General features: G+C 33.3%; 1 protein-coding gene across 1 annotated transcript in view; it reads left to right on the top strand.

Moving 5' to 3' along the window:
• The window catches only part of SPOCK3 (sparc/osteonectin, cwcv and kazal-like domains proteoglycan (testican) 3), a 197,202-nt gene that overhangs the window by 166,997 nt on the left and 17,833 nt on the right, over nt 1-12,372 (top strand). Inside the window, exon 6 of the mRNA XM_005860775.2 lies at nt 1,910-2,029. Within this exon, the coding sequence (XP_005860837.1) occupies nt 1,910-2,029 (120 nt within the window). The remainder of the gene's footprint in view (nt 1-1,909; nt 2,030-12,372) is intronic.

Genomic DNA, 12,372 nt, shown 5'->3' with positions numbered 1-12,372 from the left:
GAACATGTCTGTAATGAAGGATTTGATCAAAAGTGAAGTAGGAATGTCATTCTATAAATAATGTTATATTCCAATATTGTTTACCTTAGGTATTTTGTTGTGTGATAAGGACATTTGACTCATGACATATAATAATGCATAACAGCAGTGTAGCCTCTGTCTAAAAAAAAAAGGGGGGGGGAAGACGAGTCTTATGGGGTAACCTCCATCATGGGCCCCTGTTAATGCTGAGGAATATGTGGTAGCATATTAGCTTATTTTTCCATGAGATCTGTGTGATCTGTTTTTAATTGACATTAAAAATGGACTTGAACAGACTGACAAAAAATCTCAGAGGGAAGGAGAGGCAGGAAGAGATTAACTGAAGAATTCATATACATATATGCATAACCCATGGACACAGACAGTAGTGCAGTGAAGGCCTAGGGTGGGGTGGGAGCGTGGTGGAAGAGGTCAATGGGGAGAGGGAAAGGGAACATCTGTAATACTTTCAACAATAAAGATAAATTTAAAAAAATAAACTTGAAGATATATGCTCCTTTAAAGAAGATATGTTGACATAGGCTTTGTGTATTTTCTTTTAAAAATCTGTTTTGCTCACATACATCTCTGCAGAGATGACCATGTCACATGACGACAGTCATAACTTACTGAAATGAAAATTGGTAAGGTTTGAGTGAAACAGTGTCTTGTTTGATCTAATTTGGATCATGCTACTACTGAGGTAGTTTGCTATAAAGATTAAGACTTGTGCCCGGCTAGCATGCCTTAGTGGTTGAGTGTCAACCAATGAACCAGGAGGTCATGGTGATTCTAGGTCAGGGCACATGCCTGGGTCCCCAGTGTGGGGAGTGCAGGAGGCAGCCAATCAATAATTCTCTCTTATCATTGATGTTTCTATCTCTATCTCTCCCTCTCCCTTCCTTTCTGAACTCAATATATATATATATTTAAAAGACCTTGTATTCTATCTTTTGGATACAGAACTTGGATCTGACACTTGCCTGTCTGACCTCCCAATGCATAATTTTTCTAACACTTAAATGTCAGCAATATTAGCATAGATTTTATAAAGTTTTTATAAGGATTAAACATGTTACTGTATATAAAGTATTTTTGATAGTTTGTAGTGTTAGCTATTAGTATTATTATTATTGGTATTATCACAGGATTCTTAATTCCTAAAATATTCCAGTACAATACCTGCATCATCTTACATAGAAATTGAAGGTATGGTGTATGTGGCACACCATAAAGGTATATAATGTTTCATATTAGAGTAAATTTTTTAAATGCTATTTTTCTTAAATATAAATTTATTGTACTCAAAAAAATCATATGAAGTCACAGATATTATTAGATATACATGATAAGCACTATAGCATTAAAATTTACTATCACTGTTAAACAAAACTGTGCTAAATTGATCAACCAACTTTTTATCATTTTTAACAGATTTTTTTATTGGATAAAACTTTGCTTTTTGTTTGGGTATTGTATAGCCAATAATAAATGTGTAAGTATTCAGTTTGGATTTTCAACTCCGTATTTGGCCAGATGATTACCACCTTACTATGACAAAAGTGTTCAGAACATACATATTTGACCAATTTATGTGATGTTAAAAATGAGAACTTTCAGTTGCTGTTATATTCTAGAGAAAAGTGGAAGTACGATTCTACTCGTAATATTTCTTTATTAAATAAAATGTTATACTTAATCTCATTGTGTTTGGAACACATTTATTTTTAGTGTTTGGAAAGCTGAAACACAATTAAGTCATTGTATTACTTTTTTTTTTCATTTAGCTGTTGTTACATTTCAGTTGCTGGAATAGTTTGAGAATTAGCATTGACCTTCTGCTAAGTTATTATTCATGATTTTTGTTATTATTCCTCTTTGTTTTTAGCATGTAGTGACCTGGAGTTCAGGGAAGTGGCAAACAGGTTGCGGGACTGGTTCAAGGCCCTTCATGAAAGTGGAAGCCAAAACAAGAAGACAAAAGCATTACTGAGGCCTGAGAGAAGCAGTAAGATTTCTATCTTTGAAATATGCTATTGTCTTTGATGTGGGATTTTATTTCCAACAAATCACTTAGATCAAACAAAACACCTACTTCAAAGTTTATCCTTCACTTAGATGCTGAACAAAAATCAGCATTGTATTTACTTCCAAGCACACCTACAGTATTTTGCAAGGAAATAAACCATTTGTGAAACCTCTGATTGGTAGAAAAAGGAATATCCCTCAGAGACAGCAGTTAGTCTTTATATTGAATTGAAGGTGTAGGAATATTTTTTCAGTGTTTTCATAGAAGTGGTAAAGAGTAGAATAACATAGGGGGGGAAAAGGTAAGAATTTTGGAACACAGATTTTTAGAGAGCACAATTAGTGCTCCTCATTCCAAAGATAGGCCTTTTCATGATTGCTTTGCAGACATTTCTACTTTGACCCAACTATGACAGTAGACTAAAAGGGTGTTTTCAATGACACACTCAAAATTAAATTTATTAACAAGAGTTATATGAATCTGATATGATTCTTTCATTATCTATTCAGGGGTGGGGAAACTTTTTTCTGCCAAGGGCCTTTTGGATATTTATAACATCATTCTTGATCCACACAAAATTATCAACTTCAAAATTAACACGCTATATTTGGTCAAAATTTAATTAACTCACCCATAATGCCTTGGCAGGGCCAGGCCAAATGATTTCGGGGGCCTTATATGGCCTGTGAGCTGGATGTTCCCCACCCTGATCTATGTAATCCCCCCCAGAAGTTTTTGTTTTAATTCCTTGGACATCAGAAATGCAAATTGAAATAGGGAGCTTGTTATGAATAATCTTATGAACTTTGCATTTTTCCAAAAAAAATCAATCCTGTTAATATGATTTTATTTCAAAAAAATATTTATTACATATTTAATGCTTGTAAAAGAAATAAATTAAAACATGCTTAATTTTAGGGAGCTCTCATTTGACCTAAAATAGGACAAGAGGAAGTAGGCAAAAATCATGAGCAGCATCTTGTAGCAACAAAGGAAGTCCCAAGTATGTTTCCTTTGCTTATTGTGACATGGCCCATCCACTCTCACTTTCAATTCTCAACTATCAGCTTCTAAAAAAAAATCCTAAGATGGCACACTCATCCATAATCTACATTTCCTAAAATGCCTCATTTGTTTTCTTCTCATCAAGGAATTTTTTTATAATTTCCACTTTTTGTATTTATATATTTAATAGTTCTGTCTTACATCATCATTGCTTTTTGTTTCTTTATTTAATTTATTTTTTCCATCATCATTTATTCATCCTCTTATACCCTCTTTCATCTATACCCACCTCTCCACCCCACCCCCCCAAATCTCCACACTGTTGTCTTTGTCCATTTCTTTCTTTCTCTCTCTCGCTCACTTTTTCTCTTTTGCTCTATCCCTTTGTTTTTGTTATTAGAAAGGTATTCCTCACTGGTGGACTATTTTAATTTCTACATTGTTTACAATTTCATTTTAAACATTTATTTGTGCTTTACCTCACCTTGCGGTGTGAGGTAGGGGTCTAGTGTTATTATTTTTCCCTCAAGTAGTTGATCAAATGTACCACAACTGTTTACTTAATGATCCTCATTCTATTGCTAATTTAATTCTTTTTTTAAAAAAATTCTTTATTGTTTAAAGTATTACATATGTCTCCTTTTCCCCCCATTGAACTCTCCCTGGCCACCCCCATCCCCCAGCACATGCCCTCACCCACTTAGTGTCTGTGTCCATTCATTATGCTTATATGCATGCATACAAGTCCTTTGGTTGATCTCTTGCCCACCCCCTCCCCTGCCTTCCCTCTGAAGTTTGACTGTCTGTTCCATGCTTCTATGTCTCTGGATCTACCTTTGTTCATCAGTTTATGTTGTTCATTATAATCCACAAATGAGTGAGATCATGTGATATTTATTCACTTAGCATAATACTCTCCATGTCCATCCATACTGTTGTGAATGGGAAGAGTTCAATCATGCTATCACCAATGGACATAATTATCTCTAAATGCGTAGCGACTATGTATATGTTTCTTCCCACAACACTCAGAAAGAAATGGTAGTATTTTCCCTATCTTATAGGAGTGTTTCTCAGGTTTATCTTCATAATTATTGATTACATTTTTGGCAGGTGTTAATTTTTTTGATGCCTTGAGAGTAAGTAAATGAGATGCCTTATCTTAGTTAATAAGGTATATTTACCCTTTTTTTGTGAAACAAACATATCTGGAATGGGACAAAAGTTTGTTCCAGACCCTTACATTTTGATTTTTTTAAAATCAATGTTTCCATCTCTCCAACCAATTTGCATACTTGAATATTTACTCTCAAATGTATCCTTTGAACTTGATTCAGAAAAATAATCCCTCCCATACTTGGAGACAGATAAAATGAGAGCTTGTGGAAACACTCAGCACAGTGCCTGTTTAATTTTACACATGCATAAATATTATTTCCGTTTCTAGCTTTTTCTTGTAAGAAATGAGACATTCTTAATATAATGGGTTTAATTACAAGAAACTCCTTGAGAGTTGAATATTTTTGGAGAAAAAAAGAAAAAGTAAGTACAGGATTCCTTATACTCTGCTTGAAGAAGTCAGAGGCCAACTAAGAGTAAATTTCCAAAAGGAAGTTATCCATTAGAACACATAAGACAAATACGTGGAAGATAGTGAACTCACTCAACTCCTCAAATGGGTACACCCTCTGAGTGAATCTTCTCCTGAAATAATCATATTTAATGTATAAACCAACCCTCTAATATTATATTCCACATCTCCTTTTTATTCTTATTTTTCCTTTGTAGCAATTCTCACTATCTACCATAGTGATAACCTACTTGTTCATTTTGTTTTTCTCTCTCACACACCATCTGTCTTCCTCTCCATCTCTTTCTCCTTCCCTCCCTCCACACTCGACTACTGTAAATTTAATCAATGCAGAGGTCTTTATTCACCACTATATCATTAAACCATACAATAGTTTGACACATAGTATTCATTCAATAAAAGTGAGTAGAATTAATGAATAGATGAAGTTAAGAAGAAATGAAAATACTGCATTGTTTGCATATACCATAATTTAACCAATCAGTTATTTCTCTAGGAATGATTATTTACTATTTTAATTATTTTCTACATGACAATCAATTCTGCAGTTACTTGGTATGCTTTTATTTCCATGAGAATGATTCCATACAATGGAAGTAATGGATCAAAATATGCATGAATTTCAAATTATAAATGTTAATAAATGTTGCCAGACTGCTTTGCAAAAAGTTTTAACAGATAAGCATGAGAATTAACTTTAGTCTTCACCACTGCCATTTAAAAAAATTTTTTTTAACTTTTCCATTCTTGTGAGCATTTTATTATATGTTGTTAATTTAATTTGCATTTGCTTTATTAGTGATGGGATTGAACACAATAAGGATATGTTGTACCATTATAATCTGTATACCTTGATATATTTTGTTTCATTATTTAAATCTCCAAAAGTTAAAGAACAAATATTATATATATGTTTTTTGTGTGTCTTTTTTTTATGGTGTAGTTGAGTCTCCAAATATTATATATATGTTTTTTGTGTGTCTTTTTTTTTATGGCGTAGTTGAGTGTGTGTCTCCCCTTTGAAAAGATATTGTATTAGTGTTTTTTTTTTGTCTGATGGAAAAGCACAATCACATGCAATCATATGCAAAATTCTCAGATTAACAGTCTTGCTTGGATTAAGATAATGTCTTATTTTTGCTTTCCTATACACCAAATGCTCTCCCCAGTCAGAGAAAATGATAGAATTACACCCCCAGGGTGAATGAATACAGTCTAATTTCTTTCCAAGACATTGCTCACTTTATGTCTTGCTGTCTTCACATTGAGAGAAAGATTGCTTTTGGAATCTGATGGCTTAAAGACATTGAACCATTTTAATGCAATTAGCAGCCTTCTAGGACAACATCTTTTGAAAACAAAGATTTGTAAAATTAGAAGATACATTTTATTTTCTTATGTCAAGTAATAAAAAGAAAGATACAGATCATTGCTTATTTAGGTTGTTCTAATTATTGAGACATCTGGCATTTTCTTCTTTTATGAGGTAGACAAAATAACTCTCTATAATAACATTTCATTATACACTTAGCATTACTTAGATATTCTCTTACTATCTGGATATTAAAATTTTTCCAAAGTTATATATTCACATTTAGCTAAATTAATGTCATCCTATATAAATTGAAACTATAACTATAAAATAAAGATAATAAGTGAATAATATAATACAATTGTTTTGTTACATTATTCTGTCCTGGGAAATTAGCTAGTGAATTCACTAGACACCAAACTTTTGATGAACCTCTAGTCCAGTGATGGCGAACCTATGACACGCGTGTCAGAGGTGACACACGAACTCATTTTTTTGGTTGATTTTTCTTTGTTAAATGGCATTTAAATATATAAAATAAATACCAAAAATATAAGTCTTTGTCTTACTATGGTTGCAAATATCAAAAAATTTCTATATGTGACACGGCACCAGAGTTAAGTTAGGGTTTTTCAAAATGCTGACATGCCAATCTCAAAAGGTTCGCCATCACTGCTCTAGTCTTTAGGAACTATATTATCCCAAAAGAAGGAATTACTGTTAGCATTGTCAATTTGGGAATCATTAAGAAATAGGTTGATTTTCACAGAGTATGTGAAATATTGTCAATTTTATTATATTCTGTTTTCAACAAAAGAAATCTCTTATTTTCAAAATATAACTATGCAGGGTGTTCAGCACACATTTCACAAGTAATTTGAATCATTAACCTAGTCAAAGTGAAACCTCCTACATCCAAAAAAGACAACAATATGTACTTTTAAAAAATCTGTGCAGAAAAAAAACATACATTTTTATAATATAGACATATATTTCTCTTTTTTTAAATATATTTGTACTGATTTCAGAGAGAAGGGAGAGGGAGAGAAATAGAAACATCAATGATGAGAGAAAATCATTGATCAGCTGCCTCCTGTATGCCCCACACTAGAGATCAAGACTGCAACCCAGGCATGTGCCCTGACCAGGAATTGAACCCTGACCTCCTGGTTCATAGGTCTATGCTCAACCACTGAGCAACACAGGCTGGGACATATGTTTCATATGTATTCAATCATTTATAATGTAAGCATTATTTCTATTGAAGTTTACTCCATTGCCTGTTGAGTAACTTAACAAACAACCTGGAAGGTAAGCATTATAGGTGAGTTAAAAGAATCAAGAAATGACAGCTCAACAATGGGGAAAAAATAAACAAAAAGGATATAAAATAGCTCAAAATCATTACATAACATGAGACAAAAAATTGTTAACAGCCTGACATATGGTTTTGCAATCTTACCTCATTCTCATATGTATATTACATAAACATTTATTTTAATATTTTATGTGTTCCAAATATTTTCTCACTACATCTTTCTGTTTTGATCTCAGAGTTCTTAGTTTGTGTTCCTTAAGAAAAATCTCTCTCAAAAAACTATTGACCTGGATAATATTCTAATGTATGTATTTTTGCACTTATTGGTATGAGATATGATTATTACAACTGATTATGTTTTTCTTGCTGAATTTAAATAACATCTTTGAATTATTTAATCCCCATTTATTCTTTGAATTTTTTGTTTAAGTTCTCTACATATTTTTTTCCATGGTTCCTTCTGTTATTTATTTCTACTGTAATTCTATTATGTTCTGATACCATACTTGTATGATTTCACTTCTTTCAAATTTGTGAAAGTCTGCTTTATGCCTCAGAATAGGTTTCATATGCACTTGAAAGGAAAGTGTATTATTCTTCTGTTATTATTTATTGGAGTGTTTTATAAATGTAAATTATTTCAAGTTTATTGGCAATGTTTTTTGGATCTTCTATACCCTTGCTGTTTTTCTGTCTACTTCTTTTATTGATTGTTTACAGATTAGTGTTGAAGTCTCCAGATGTAATTGGGAATTTGTCTATATCTGTGTTTGGTTCTATCAGTTGTTTTCTTCTCATGCAATTTGAAGCTTCATTTTAAATACATACAATTCAGGTTGTTGTGTCTTCTCTTTGAACTATTTATCATTATGTAATGTCCCTTTTAATCTTGAAGTTAAATATATTATTAGTATAGTCAGTCTGGCTTTCTTCCCATAAGCATTTGCATGGTATATTTTTTCCAATCTATTAATTTCAACCTACTATGCCATTTGATTTAAAACTGTTTCCTCAAGACAATAGTTTTCTCTTGCTTTTTAAATCCACATCTTACTTTTTTTGTATTTTTATTGATATGCTCAGATAATTTACATTTAATATAAGTATTGATATGATTTAACTGCAATCTACCTTTTTGATAGTTGTTTTCTTTTTTTTCACTGCTTTGCCCATTTTTCTCTCTTATAATGTCTTATTTCAGACAAAAAAAAGTATATTTATGGTTATTGCATTGATTTTGTACAAAATGTTCCTGGCAGGTTCAAAAAAGGTGTGGTTTTGTAGATTATTCAAAGTTTTCTTATTTTTAGTGTGGAGCAATACTTGTTTTAGCTTTTTACTTCCTAGGTGAAAGCAAGGAGCCCTTCATTCCTGATGAATATTTTGACTGGATGTAGATTTTTGAAATATTTTTTGTCTTTTTCATTATTTAAAGTTATCATGCAACTCTTCCTGTCCTCTAAATTTTCAGATAAGTTGACAAGCTGTAGTTGAATCGTTGTGTAATTCTGATGTGCCATCTCTTTCTTCTCATTTCAAGTTTGGTGTTTATCTTTAGTTCTTAAGAATTTGATTAGGAATGTCCTTCCTTTGTATATATATGGGCTGCTTTATTATTTTGTTCTTCAATTTCCATTTAGTTCTTTCTTATAATTTTTATTTCTCTACTTAGAGTTCCTATCTTTGCAATTATTACAAGCATATTTTCTTTTCCTTCAATAGGATAGCTATTTTAATTGTTTTAAAATTCTGCGTGCTATTTCCAACAACTGGGTCATCTCTGATTTGTTCCTCTTGGATTGTTTCTTATGAATATGTCCCATTTTTCTGGTGCTTCATATGTCTTCTAATGATGGATGGTGTCCCAGATGTTATGGATATTAAATTGTGGGATACTTTGTTATGTTCCTGTAATCCAAGGAGAGGCATTTTTGTTGTTGTTTTCTTTTCTTTGTACCACATGCTCATTCTGTTGGGCTCAAAATGAAAATTATACTTCTTGGGTGCCAGTCCTAATCAGTTCAGAATTATAATTTTGAGGAGGTGATCTGAGTCTACAAGGTACATGGGTGGTTAATTGGTCATCAAAATCTAGAGCAGACAATATTTGGTTTTTGGACTCCTTTCCTTCCTGGATTTCTCCCTCATGCTTCAGTGGTTGTGCACAATTTTCTAAGTATCCAGGCTATAATGTGTGCATTCTTTATTTACCAGAGTCCCTACTGTCTTTTGCCATGCCAACTCTATATCCCCAGGCTAAAAAACAGTGAAAAATGGGAATTCATTCCATATAATTTCCCTCCTAAACTGTGGACTTTCCATCAGAAAAGTGCTTGCTTCTTATTCACTCTTCTCTTTCTGTGTTTATTGTTTTGTTTTGTGTTTTTTGTTTTGTTTTGTTTTAATTATGTGCAGAGCTTAAGAACTCATGGGTAGAAGTGTCAGTCCAGTATTATGTTACGCATCCAGTACTGGAAGCCGGATATAAAATAACTACTTAAATGACAAATTAAGGAGAGGATTTTTGTCTTATTTGTCTTTAAATCTACAATACATATGAACCTAGTACTTTACTTTCATTACGTATTCCTGTTTATACCTTTTTCTCACCAAATATTATAGTACCTTTTTATTTTTATTTTTTGAGTGTAGAGGAGAATTACAGTAAAATTTAAAATATTAAATATTCATAATTAAGGCTAATCCTTCAGTCATTTTGAATATATTTTGACAGTTTCTGCAGTCATTTCAATTATTTTTTACATCAATTTTTAATCTGTTATGCTAATATATCTGCCATTTAAGCAAATGCAATTGTTAAAATAGACTTTCTATTTCTTAGGATTGGGAAGTGAACAGTTGTGTGCCTAATTCTAGAAGAGAAAAAAAACTTATTTTCTGCAATCAAATAACCTATGAGAAAATGTGGAGAGATTTTTCAGTGATAAAGACTGTGTGTTTGATAGCTTCTGCACCAATCTGAGATTCCTTATACTTGCTATTTCTTTTACCTGGAATGTACTGCCCCATATTCTCTGATTACTCATAGTTTTACTTTTCTGTTTCTGCTCAACTACCTTGTTTTTAGAGATAGTGGGAGGGCATAATTCTGAAGATGGCCCTTCCAAATTCCTGGCCCCTGGTTATTCAAACAAACATTGTTCTAGGTACTAGTGTGAAGGAATTTTGTAGATGGAGATCAGTTGCCCTTAAAATATGGGCAAAGGAGAATCTAAAAGAATGAAGGTTGCAAAGATGCCCACAAATTTACGAAGAGGGTTTCTTTGGGAAAAGCTCTGCTTTGATTTCACCACTCCTCTAAGAAGAGATAAGTGTGCCTTCCCTCATTTCTAATTGAGGGAGTGATTTCTACAGACCACTCAGAGTTTTACATGTGTTCGCAGACAAGTGGGTTATGGCAAATCTAAGAGACAATAGTAGCTATGGTCTGCTTACTTGTTTGGTTTCAAAGTAAAGGAAAGTTACTGCTGCTTTGGAATTGTAAGTCTAGGCAAGAAATACAAGAATGGTTCCTGTGGGCAATATTTGAGCCATATGAATGAGAAGCAGTGTGAATTCTGCCCAAGAGGGCCGTTTGGAATAGTGCATATGCCCTGGCAGTAAAATTGGCTCACCAGATATCCAGAGACTAAGAGGTGTGGTCAGCCAGAGGAAGATATCACATATCACAGGAAATACAGTGGAAATGTGAGTGCTCTGGGAACCCACTGCTTGTGATTAGTGTCTGAAGTGGGGGGCAGTCTTGTGGAATCTGGCAATAATCTCCAGGACATAGTGTCAGAATTGAATTAAGTCAGCCCAACAGGTGTGACTCAGTGGTTGAGTGTCGATCCATGAAACAAGAGGTCACTAGTTCAATTCCCAGTCAGGGCACATGTCTGGGTTGTAGGCTCGATTCCCAGTAGGGGGGGTGCAGGAGGCACCCGATCGATGATGTTTCTCTCTCATCAATGTTTCTATCTCTCCCTCTCCCTTCTTCTCTGTCTAGAAATCAATAAAAACATATTTTAAAAGGATTGAATTAAATTGTAGGAGACCCCTTTGCTATCCATAGGGAATTGGAGAATTGCTTGGTGAGGAAAAACAGTATATTTATGGTACAAGTATTACACATAGAGAACAATTTTTTTTCTTTAAAAGATGTTTTTGTCTCATTTTTAATCACTTAAAATACTGGTAAGCTGTTTAGAGCAAACATCATACTGGAGTATTGTGGGGTATACAACATATAGAGAATTCAAATGGATAACACTAACAGCAGAAAATGTGAGACAGTGTAAATATACTTTGGTAACTTTCTTATAGCATATGTGAAGTGGTATAATGTTATTTGCAGGTAGAGTGTGATAATGGTGTATACTGTAAACCCTAAGGCAAACACAAAAAAATAAAATATATACAGTTACTAAACTATATTAGTTTCCTAATTCTGATGTAATGGATCACCCCAAGTTTAGTGGCCAAAGCAGCACAAATTTATTATTTTTCAGTTCTGTAGGTCAGTGGTCCAACACAGGCTTCCCCGCACTGAGAGCAAGCCATCTGGAGGACATGAGCCCTCCTGCAGGCTCTAGGAAAGGATCCACATCTTAGGTCAGTTGTGTTGTTGACAAAGTTCAGGTCCTTGCAGTTATAGGAATGAGGTTGCTGTTTCCTTGCTGGTTATAAACTGAAAGCTATTCTCAGCTTATAGACATCATCCCTGTTTCTAGGCTTCTGGTTTCCTTCTGTCTTCAATGAAATTTTGGGGTGGGAGTCTTATTTCTGTCTGACTATTGGTGTGGAAAATTCTTTACTTTTAAGATTTATGTGATTAGATTGGGCCTATCTAGATAATCCACAATAATCTTCCATTATTAAGGCCAGCTGATTAGCAACTTTAATTTCAGCCACAATCTTAATTGCCTTTATATTTGCATTGTATTACATATAGTGACTATATGATAGCATTATCCACGAACTCTTCAAGTCACCAAATAGTATTTATTAGCTCTAAAAGTTCAAGATAAGACTGAGGAAACCTTTTGTTTTTCCCCCAATTAATTTTATTTTTGTAGCAACGACAGGATCATATT

Source organism: Myotis brandtii, unplaced genomic scaffold (genome assembly GCF_000412655.1).
Source record: "Myotis brandtii unplaced genomic scaffold, ASM41265v1 scaffold14, whole genome shotgun sequence".
Lineage (NCBI taxonomy): Eukaryota > Metazoa > Chordata > Mammalia > Chiroptera > Vespertilionidae > Myotis > Myotis brandtii.
This window is presented reverse-complemented; position numbering and strand designations above follow the sequence as displayed.